Source organism: Bos taurus, chromosome Y (genome assembly GCF_002263795.3).
Source record: "Bos taurus isolate L1 Dominette 01449 registration number 42190680 breed Hereford chromosome Y, ARS-UCD2.0, whole genome shotgun sequence".
Lineage (NCBI taxonomy): Eukaryota > Metazoa > Chordata > Mammalia > Artiodactyla > Bovidae > Bos > Bos taurus.
The window spans coordinates 57,331,017-57,343,059 of NC_082638.1; the positions used below are offsets into that span (position 1 = coordinate 57,331,017).

The window sequence follows — 12,043 nt, forward strand, 5'->3', positions numbered from 1 at the left end:
AGTTCAGCAGCACAAGGGAACATACAATAACAAAGCCATTCCAATCTGTCTATATAGTTAATATTGAGATAGTCAAGGCATGAAAACAGTTGAAAATTACGTTGCTAAAACACTCTACAGATTATACGTATAGCAGAGCTTTCAAACTTACAAATAACATGAAATACCAAAATAGGCTGTTACTTTTCCTTTCGCCACCTCTCTCGTTCTCTCTCTCTCTCACACACACACACACACACATACTTTTTAGTGCTAAGACAACTGTATGAAAAACAGGTAATATATTTTTAAATAACATCTCAATATTCAAACAAAACTATACTTCATGTATTTAAAACAAAAACACATAAATTACGCATTGGTTTCTCTGTATTTATTATTGAATAATGCTATAGTTGAATTTTTTGTTTTTAATGGAGTTTATAACTTTGAAATACTTGCTTCAGACTTACTTAAAGTAGACTTAACCGGGTTTTTTTGACCTCCTACTTTTAGATTTGGGGGGTGATGGTTCAGAATCAGATGCGTTCACAGTAATGGATGCTACTTCCACCAATCCTGGTTGAAGGGGTTCCAGTGATACCTGAATAACAACTTTTGTTTCAGGAGGTAATCCTTCTAGCTGCTTAGGCTTCTTAAACATTTGATGACACTGGGTCTTGTGCTCCCTTTTCTCTTTACAAGTTAAAAATTGTAGCCGACATTTGGAACACTGGTGAAAACGCTTTGCCCAGTGCTGTTTATAATGACATATGTATAGTGCTTCAGTTTTAAAAATTTGGAGACAAAAGGGGCAAAGTAAATTCTTAGTGTTACCATGGTATGCTCTGAAATGTGCATCCACATCTGCAAAGAATGATGATCTGTAACTGCAAACCTGGCATACATAGGGCATTTCACCAGGCTTATGATTATCTTTCATGTGCTGTAAGAGAATCTGATCTGCCTCAAAGGACAATTCACAGATTTTACAGACTGTGCAGGGCTCCTGGGAAGTGTGGACACTTTCAATATGACACTGCAGCTGGAAGGGCGTAGGAAACTGGCGGTGGCAGTGCTGGCAGGTGGTGTGGTATTTCCAGCTGTCACCTCTCAGCCTCTCAAGTTCCAAATGGTGCTTCATGTGATTCATAAACTCAACATTTTTTAGAACCTTTAAGCAGCTGTGGCATTTAAAGGCTGTGTGAGTTTTTGGTTCTGGCTGCCCATCTCCTATATGCTGTCCATAGTAGAAGTCACGAAGTAACACAATCAGATTGCCTTCTGTGGGATCAGCAAACTTATTTTGACTTGATACACTTGGAAAGTCAGTTTTTGTCAATACATTTCCCCCTACAGGACTTACAGGCTTGCAATGAACATTGTCCTTTGGAAAAGCTGTTGGACAAGGTTCTCCACTCTGAACATGGCTTAATGAGTTATGAACACTGTCTGGTGTGCTTTGCTGAGTAGTCACTGTATGAAAAGTACCTGAAAGGGACAAAGCTAAAGAATGTTCTCCTATAACTCCATCACTGAGTGTAGGCCTTTTGGGACTTGTGCTATTTGTTTCAGAAGTGGAAAGTCGCTTTGATACACGAGGACTTTTATCCATATCTCCTGCAGAAACTGCTGTTTCTACTGGATGCTGCAATGAACTTGTGAAGGTAATCAAAGGAGAACATAACTCTGAAAAGCTATTAGGCATTATTTGTGGTGAAATATTTTTAGAATCCGCTTTGGACAAAGGCTCAATAATAATAGGACTATCTGTTGATCTTGATTCAGAGACAGAAAGTGGCAAGACAGTCTTTGCTTCTGATGTAGGAGTCACATGACTAACAGGCTGTAATTTCTGAGCATTATCTTTCCTGAAGTGACCATACCTATTTCTCCTTGAACAAGAACCTGGGGTAACTCTGTTCAGTATGTTTGAAATGACTGGTTTTGAATTTGAGGTCATCCCAACAAAGATCACATCATCATCCTCATGTACATGTTCCACTCCAACCAAGATGAGTTCAGCATCTTCATCATTTACTAGTTTGGTTTCTCCCTCGCTTTTCTGTGGTTCTGGCTCTTGTTCTTCTTCACATGACATCCATGGTGGTTCCATATTTTAAATACTTTTTTGTTCTTGGAGGGTGTGACCACAAGTCCCAGTGCTTCCTTTAAATAAACTGCCACCTAGGTATAAATATACTACATATTAGTTAAGTACAGAAAAATGTGCTATTTGGTTATCTCCAAAACTCTATGGTAGTTATAAACACCCTTATCTTACAAATAAAGATACTGAGCATCAAAGAGACTAAATGAAAGATGAATAACCTATGACTACAAGTCTACATAACTCAAGAATAATAGCTTTGTTCCATGTTGATTTTAATCTCTTCTAATTAAAAAAAAAAAAGAAAGAAAAAACAGAATACCACCACTGATCATTAGGAGAAATCACATGTAAAGCACGAGTATTTTTACAACTGCACTATTGTACAGTGTTTAGAAACATGGACTTTGGAGTCAAAGAAGATTAAGCTGGAATTCTAAGTTAATCACACACCAGCTGCATCTTTTTGGGCAAATTTATAACTTTTAAATGTGTTTCCGCACCTTAAAGACAAACATGCTTATTTCTTAGACTTAAGGTTAAGCTCTTTTTAAAAAGCGTCAGCTATTTAATGGCATCTTGTTTTGTAGTAAAATTGGAAAAAAAGTTATCTTAAATGCACATTACAACTGATTCACACATACTAATTTCATAAATGTTAATACAGAAAATAGGTAGCAAATTCAAATATAAAGTATCTATACACAGTTAACAAACAGCATAATTCAATGTCAAGCACTTAACACAGGCCTAGAAAATTGAGAATGAACTCTCTTGATAATCTCACCCCCAAAGCCACACTTATACATCCTAAATTTCTCCCTCTAATCCTGACTAAACTTAAATCCAACAATGCTTCATCCTTCATTCCACATTTCTCTTCCCCACATATCAGGCAAAGTCATGACAGTATTTCACTAATACCAATATCAGACAGAGACATCAAACACACACACACACACACACACACACACACACACACACACACAACGGATATTCTGTATGAATACAGATGCAAGAGTCCTCAACAAAATACTTGCAAACAAAACCTAACAACATATAAAAAAGATTATATACCATGATCACGTGGGATTTATGGAGGTATGCAAAGTTGGTTCATTATATGAAAGTCAATCGACATTATGCCATTTTAACACAATAAAGGACAAAAAACACATCTGCCTGCAGAAAAAGCATTTCCCTGAATCTAGCACCTTTTCATAATAGGGGTTAAAGTAAACCACTTAATAACTAAAAACAGAAGAGAACGTTCTCAAAGGGTACCTGTAAACGACCCACAGCTAAATCATACTTAATAATGAAACACTGAAAGCTTTCCCTATAAGATTGGGAACAACATAAGGAAGTCTATTCCACACTTTGGTTCAATATTATACTGGCAGTTCTATAACCAGAGCAATCAGGTAAGAAAAAGGAATTGTTGTTGTTGCTTAAAACAAACAAACAAACAAACAAAAAAACAGCCTTCAGAATGGAAAGGAAAAAGTCAAAGTATATTGGAGATACCATACTTTTATATATAGAAAATCCCAAAGAAACCACAGGTATTAGAATTAATAAAAAGCTTGAAGAATATAAGATAAATATTTTAAAAGTCAATCACATTTCTATACAGTAGCAACAAATGTTCTGAAAATGAAGTCAAGTAAACACTTGACTCTACATTAGCATTAAAAAGAATACTTAGGATGTCAGAAAGAGAAAGACAAATATCATATGGTATCACTTACATGTGGACTATAAACTATAACACAAATGAACTTATCTGTGAAACAGAAACAGACTCACAGACATAGTGAGCAGACTATGTGATTACCAAGAGAGGAAGGGTGGGGGAGGCATAGATTGGGATCTGGTGACTAGCAGATACAAACTATAATGTTAATATATAGAATAGATAAAAAAAGATCCTACTGTGTAGCACAAGGAACTATATTCATAATTTGTGATAAACAGTAATGGGAAAGGATATGAAAAAAATTGTTCGTGCATGTGTGTGTGTTTACATATGAAGGAAAGGAAAGGTAAAAGGAAGGAAAGGAAAGGAAAACTCTTGGCAAGTATGTACAGAAACTGGACCTTGTGTGTTATGGATAGATTTTAAAATGGTGCAACTGCTACAGAAAACAGTCTAAAGCCTCCTCAAAAAATTAAAAATAGAACTACCACATGATTCATCAATTCCACTTCTGAATATAAATTCAAAAGAAGTTAACATGGGGTCTTGAGATATTTGCATAGCCATACTCAAAGCAGCACTAATCACAACAACTAAGAGGTGGAAGCATCTAAACATCTATCAAATGTGATACATACATATAATGGAATATTATTAAGCCATATAAAGGAAATTCTGCCCCAAGCTACAACTTCATGATCACTTAAGACATCAAGCCAAAGGAAATAAGCCAGTCATAAAAAAGACAAAAGTGTATGTTTCCACTTATACGAAATATCTAATATAGTCAAGCAATAGAAAGGAACAAAGTGGAATGATGGAGTCCAGGGTCCATGGAAACAGGGAAGAAAAGAGGAGTTGTTGTTTAATGGGACAGGTGATGGGTACAGAGTTTCAATTTTGCAAGATGAAAAGGTGTAGAGATCTATTTCATAGCAATGTGATAAGGAATTCCATGATATTTCAGAGGTTAGGACTCCAAACTTTCCTATTAGGGGCCTGGGTATGATTCTCAACCAGGAAACTGTCATTTAAGCTGCATAGAACAGCTAAAAAAATGACAACAACAACAACAAAACAACACTGTGACTCTGTGTGTGTGTGTGTGTGTGTGTGTGTGTGTGTGTGTACTTGTGTGAGTTGCTCAGTCGTGTATGACTCATTGTGTCCCCATGGACTGTAGCCCACCAGGCTCCTTTGTCGATGGGATTCTCCAGGCAAGAATACTGGAGTGGGCTGCCATTTCTTTCTCCAAAAAGGCTGATGAAATTGTGTGAAATACTTAGCACGTAAAAATGGTTAAACTGGTAAAAATTTAAGTTAGATATTTGGTATTTTTACAACAATTAAAAAAAAATCTAACAACCAGGAAAATAATTTGAATGGACTTTTCACCAAATATGATATGCAAATGGCCAACAATCACAAAAAATACTGCTTAACATGATTGAAAGTGAAAGAAAGTGAAGTCACTCAGTCATGTCCGACTCTTTGCGACCCCATGGATGGTAGCCTATAACGCTCCTCCATCCATGGGATTTTCCAGGCAAGAATGCTGGAGTGGATTGCATTTCCTTCTCCAGAGGATCTTCCCAACCCAGGAATCGAACCCAGGTCTCCTGCATTGCAGGCAGACATCTTACCTTCTGAGCCACCAAGGAAGCCCGTAACAAAATGTAAATCAGTCTCAGTGAGATACTACTTCACACCTATTAGGTTGCTGCTGCTGCTAAGTCGCTTCAGTCCTGTCTGACTCTGTGCGACCCCATAGACGGCAGCTCACCAGGCTCCCCTGTCCCTGGGATTCTCCAGGTAAGAACACTTGAGTGGGTTGTCATTTCCTTCTCCGATGCATGAAAGTGAAAAGTGAAAGTGAAGTCGCTCAGCCGTGTCTGACTCTTAGTGACCCCATGGACTGTAGCCCACCAGGCTACTTCATCCATGGGATTTTCCAGGCAAGAGTACTGGAGTGGGATGCCATTGCCTTCTCCTACCATTAGGTTGGCTGTAATCAAAAACAGGAATAATAACAAGTGCTGCAGAGGATGTGGAGAAAAGGAATCTTCATATATTGTTGATGTAATTGCTGTAAAATAGTACAATCACTTTGGAAAAGTGGTTTGTCAGTACCTCAAAAATTAATATAGAGTAGCCATATGATCCAGAAATTTCACTCTTTTTTATATATCCATAAAAAATGAAAATGTTGAGTCCATGCAAAAACAGTGTTCACAGCAACATTATTCACAATAGCCACAAAGAATACACCATCCAAATATTATCCATTAGTTGATGAATGGATAAATAAATGGTGGTATATGCTCACAATGGACTACAGGTAAGCCACATACCATATTGATATACCATATTCAGCCATAAAAAAAAAAAATGTGCTGCTATACAGCCAAGAAATGGATGAATCTTGAAAATACACAAACTAGGGGACTTTCCTGGAGATCCAGTGTTTAAGACTCTGCACAGGTTCCATCCCTGGGCTAGGAACTAAGATCCCACATGCCACATAGCTAGATAAATAAATATTTGAAAAGAAAACATGGCATCTGAATAAAGCCAGACACAAAGGTCACACATTGTATCTGGAAGAACTTTACATAGAAGAGAAGCAGGAAAGACAAGCATTCTATAATCCAAATGAAACATTTTTTTCTTCCAGGGAGGAGGAAATGAACTGCTCTAATAAAGGCTGCCAATAAATTAAATAAAATAACAACCTCAGGCTCTACTACAAAGCCACAATCATCAAGACAATATGGTACTGGCACAGAGACAGAAATATAGATCAATGGAAAAAAACACAGAAAGCCCAGAGGTAAACCCACACACCTATGGACACCTTATCTTTGACAAAGGAGGCAAGAATATACAATGGAGAAAAGACGATCTCTTTAACAAGTGGTGCTGGAAAACTTGTCAATCACTTGTAAAAGAATGAAAGCAGAACACTTTTTGGAGAAGGCAATGGCACCTGACTCCAGTACTCTTGCCTGGAAAATACCATGGACAGAGGAGCCTGGAAGGCTGCAGTTCATGGGGTCGCTAAGGGTCAGCCATGACTGAGTGATTTCACTTTCACTTTTCACTTTCATGCACTGGAGAAGAAAATGGCAACCAACTCCAGTGTTCTTGCCTGGAGAATCCCAGGGCCTGTGGAGCTTGGTGGGCTGCCGTCTATGGGGTCGCACAGAGTCGGACACGACTGAAGTGACTTAGCAGCAGTAGCAGAACACTTTTTAACACCATACACAAAAATAAACTCAAAATGGATTAAAGATCTAAACATAAGACCAGAAATTATAAAACTCCTAGAGGAGAACATAGGCAAAACACTCTCCGACATACATCACAGCAGGATCCTCTATGACTCACCTCCTAGAGTATTGGAAATAACAGCAAAAATAAACAAATGGGACCTAATTAAACGTAAAAGCTTCTGCACCACAAAGGAACTATTAGGAAGGTAAAAAGACAGGCTTCAGAATGGGAGAAAATAATAGCAAATGTAGCAACTGAAAAACAGCTAATCTCAAAAATATACAAGCAACTCCTGCAGCTCAATTCCAGAAAAATAAACAACCCAATCAAAAAATGGGCCAAAGAACTAAATATACATTTCTCCAAAGAAGACATACAGATGGCTAACAAACACATGAAAAAATGCTCAACAATCACTCATTATCAGAGAAATGCAAATCAAAATCCACAATGAGGTACCATGTTATGCCAGTCAGAATGACTGCAATTCAAAACTCTACAAGCAATACATGCTGGAGAGGGTGTGGAGAAAAGGGAACCCTCCTACACTATTGATGGGAATGCAAATTAATACAGCCACTATGGAGAACAGTGTGGAGATTCCTTAAAAAAAATAAGAAAAAAAAAACCTGGAAATAGAACTGCCATACAACCCAGTGATCCCACTGCTGGGCACACACACTGAGGAAACCAGAATTGAAAGAGACATGTGTACCCCAATGTTCATCGCAGCACTGTTTCTAATAGCCAGGACATGGAAGCAGCCTAGATGACCATCAGCAGATGAATGAATCAGAAAGCCATGGTACGTATAAACAATGGAGTATTACTCAGCCATTTAAAAGAATACATTTGAATCAGTTCTAATGAGGTGAATTAAACTGGAGCCTATTATAAAGACTGAAGTAAGCCAGAAAGAAAAACACCAATACAGTATACTAACACATATATATGGAATTTAGAATGATGTAACAACAACACTGTATGCAAGACAGCAAAAGAGACACAGATGTATAGTGTTTTGGACTGTGTGGGAGAGGGAGGGGAGAATGATTTGGGAGAATGGCATTAAAACATGTATAATATCATATTCGAAATGAATCACCAGTCCAGGTTGAATGCAGGATACAGGAGGCTTGGGGCTGCTGCACTGGGATGACCCAGAGGAATGGTATGGGGTGGGAGGTGGGAGGAGGGTTCAGGATGGGGAATACGTGTACACCCATGACGGGTTCATGTTGATATGGCAAAACCAATACAATATTGTAAATTTAAAATAATAATAATAATAATAAATTTTTTTAAAAATAAAAAAAATAAAAATTGACCACTGAGTTAAACATTTGGAATTCACTGGTGACCTTGACAAGAGTGGATTTAAAGGAAAATGAGAGAAATGGAGATAAAAAATTCTACAAACAACTCTGCAGAAGTCCATAATAGGAAAACATAAAATAAAAAAAAGCAGAAGCAGGATGTGTCACAAAAGACAAATTTTTAATGAGAGGTGACATTATAGTCAGTCTGTTTGCTGATGGGAACCGTCCAGAGAAACAGAAAACTTAATCCAGGACAAAGAAGAGACTTGCTAGAATATCACTGAATAAACAAGAATTAAGTAGAAAATGGCAACCCACACCAGTACTCTTGCCTGGAAAATCCCATGGACGGAGGAGCCTGGTAGGCCAGTGTCCTGCCTGGGGTTTTCGAAGAGTCAGACAGGGCTAAGAGACTTCACTTTCACTTTTCACTCTCAGTAATTGGAGAAGGAAATGCCAACCCACTCCAGTGTTCTTGCCTGGAGAATCCCAGGGCTGGGGGACCCTGGTGGGCTGCTGTCTATGGGACTGCACAGAGTCAGACATGACTGAAGTGACTTAGCAGCAGAGGCAGCAGCACACAAGAAGTGAACACAAGCCAAATAATTTGCTCACAGTAACAAGACTGAGATCATATGCAGAAAGGCTGTCATGGTGGATTAATGGGTATGGTCACCAGCCTTCAAGATGACCCTGTGAATCACATGTCCTGATATTCCCACCCCTATGTAGTTCTCTCTCAAACTATCACAGGGTTGACCTGTGAGACTAAGCAAATACAGAAGTGAAGATGTGTAACGTCTGAAAAAAGACTGCACTTTATCATGGGTGCAAGTTCTTTCCTGAATCACTCATTCTGGGAAAAGACAGCAGCCTCCACACGAGCAGCCCCTTGGAGAGGCCCACAGAAGGAGGAACTGAGGCCTCATGAGTACAGCCAAGTGAGAGAACTTACATTCAATAAGCCAAGTTTTCAGAGGTTGCCAAACCAGATAAAAGCTTGACTACCACCTCAGGAGGGACCCTGAGGCTAAACTACCCAACTGGATTCTAGACCAATAGATATCAAGTGTAAGTTTTTTCAAACTATTCAATTTTGAGATAATATGTACAACACAAACAGTTCGAGGTATAATATCATTCACATCATACTTACACACAGAAGAGTTCTCCTATAAATATGGTAAAACTTAAAAAACACAAAACAAACCAAAACACCTAAAAATAGGAGTTGCCTGGCAGTCCAGTGGTTTGATTAGGACTCAGCCCTCTCACTGCCAGGATCCTGTGTTCGATCCCTGGTTGGGGAACTAATATCCTATGAAGCCACATGTTGTGACCAAAACCAAACATGCTGTCAAGTTCAAAGCTGTACTAGCAATAGATAACTATGCAACAGAGCTGTAGGCACAAGTTGCTGGGCATAAAGCTACCTATCATCTTGTTTACTGGCATGAAATGAACTCAGATGCTCCCCCACCCCATCCAGTGGAGTTCAATTACTTAATGAAATAAAGCTCTTACAGGTGCAAAAATGAGCAAGTAATCCCATGTAAACATGTTAAATCACAACACATTTTCTTTGAATGAACCACTTTATTCATTTGGCCGTGCTGCTTGGCTTGTGGGGTCCCAGTTCCCTGACCAGAAGTTAAATCCAGACCACTGCAGTGAAAGCCAAGAATCCTAATCTCCAGGCCACAAGGGAATCCCCATACCTTCATTACTTTGCTTTTGTAGCTAAAACCTTAGGATGTGTGCATTGCCCCATTTTAGCCTCACCAAGTGGTAGGAGTCAGCTCTACACAGCTTAAAACCCATGGTGCTCTTACATTTTTTTTTCTTTCAAGAATGCAGGAGAAAGCAAGCCAGTAGCCTCCCGGCCTGCTTTTAATGTTTCAACTCAGAGAGCTTCAGAGTGACCTGAAACCATGATTGCCCTGAAGTCACCACCCGCAATCAGGGTCAGCTAATCCCCAGGAGAACTCTCTCTCCACAGCAACATGTCAGCCCATGAATGAAAGGAGAAAAACGGAAGGCAAGAAAGACACAACTTTGTTCCTTATTGTTAAAATGTCTGTCACCTTACCTCAGGGGCACATTGAAAACCTGAGTGCCCTTCCCAGGCAGGAGAAGGTCACATCCTGGGGTCGGGCAGAGGGAAAGGTCAGGGTGAGTCACCTCTTCCTGAAACATTCTATCCCCCAGGCCCTACCTGGTCCTACCCTACAGATGCTGACCAGGTGTCTCACACTCAACCAGAGCAAGTGATTGAACTCCTCTTCCCTGAGCTTCTTCCTCCCACCTCCCTTCTCTCAGTAACAAACAAACAAACAAACAAATACCTCATCTGCCACCTTTCCGAACCAAAGGCCTGAATCTCGGGGCCCCCAGGGACAGGGGCAGCCCTGGAGTCCGAGGAGAGGCAGAGCAAACAGGAAAACGACCAAAGCGCCGCGGCAGTGGAGAGGCCACTAGATTGATTTTTTTTTTTTTTTTTTGCTGTGCCCGCCTGACTGTGTCTGGTTGCAGAACCGGGTTGGGCCCGAGTCATAAACCCGCGTGAAGATTTGTATATGTGTGTGTGTTTAAATATATTAAGTTCCACAGGAGACCTGGGAGGGGCGGGGGGCTGGGGGCATGACAGGCCCTTTCCGCGAGCTGGCTTGTCCCACCCCTAGGACAGGAAGGCTGCTGGAGAGCTGCTCCCACCCAGACTAGAGAGGGGAGAGGGCGAAAGGGGCCTGGGGCCTGTAGGCCCGGCCTCAAGCTCCCTTGGCCCTCAGAGGCCGTCCCGCCGAGCAAGGCCCCGCCAGATTGGGGATCTGAGAAACCCTTCCCTGGGCACTCTGGCACCGCTTTGACCGCACCAGGCCCCAGTCCTTACCGGTCCCCGTGGGCGGCGATGCCAGAACTGCCGGCAGCTCACCTGCACCAAAACAGTCCCTGGGTTAAGTCTGAGGAGGCAGGCCCGAGGGAACAATGCCTCCTCAGGCCTGGGACGCCGCTTCAACTGCCGGCGTGTCCGCTGCCAAGGACGATTGGTTGCCAGGTGTTGACGCCTGCAATCGGATTGGCCGCTAGGCCGAGTTCCGCGCATGCGCGCGCGGTGGCCCCCTCTGGAGGCAACTGCTGGGGGCGTAGTCAGGCTAAACCTGAATCTGAAGTGTCTTGGGTCTGTCAAGATTGCGCAGCTCACCAAAGGGGAAAAAAGAAAATAGATTGCACAGTCGCCAGGGCACAGGGCTGAGAACGACCTCCGAGTCTACCAGGGGACTTCAATGATGGTGTCTAGCACTCACAGCCCTCAGGGGTGACCTGCCCCTTGCTTAAGAAACTTGACCGTACACCTGGATCTTGAAGCCCCTTCTCTTGGAATTCCATTTTGCTCAATGCAGGGCAGCCTGCCCCCGATTTTGCACAGCTAGAGTGAGCTGAGCCGAGAAGACAACGGCAACCCACTCCAGTACTCTTGCCTGGAAAATCCCATGGACGGAGGAGCCTGGTAGGCTGCAGCGCATGCGGTCGCTAAGAGTCGGGCACGACTGAGCAATTTCACTTTCACTTTTCACTTTCATGCATTGGAGAAGGGAAGGGCAACCCACTCCAGTATTCCTGCCTGGAGAATCCCAGGGACAGAGGAGCCTAGTGGGCTGCTGTCTA

General features: G+C 41.3%; 1 protein-coding gene across 2 annotated transcripts; it reads right to left on the reverse strand.

Annotated features, from left to right (window-relative positions):
* Positions 1 to 370: 370 nt before the first annotated feature.
* On the reverse strand, positions 371 to 11,443 carry LOC132344716 (zinc finger protein 280B-like). Of its 2 annotated transcripts, none has more exons than XM_059884361.1 (2): positions 11,310 to 11,443; positions 371 to 2,166 (listed from the first exon to the last, which is right to left on the reverse strand). In XM_059884361.1, exon 2 carries the CDS (start codon positions 2,093 to 2,095, stop codon positions 464 to 466), a length of 1,632 nt encoding a protein of 543 aa, XP_059740344.1. In that variant the 5' UTR covers positions 2,096 to 2,166; positions 11,310 to 11,443; the 3' UTR covers positions 371 to 463. The 2 variants fall into 2 exon arrangements, with proteins under 2 accessions (XP_059740344.1, XP_059740343.1); XM_059884360.1 differs by having other exon boundaries at positions 11,268 to 11,443.
* Positions 11,444 to 12,043: the final 600 nt, after the last annotated feature.

Excerpts from the sequence above, each read along its gene's own strand:
- LOC132344716 (XM_059884361.1), bottom strand. The coding sequence starts at position 2,095 with ATGGAACCACCATGGATGTCATGTGAAGAAGAACAAGAGCCAGAACCA.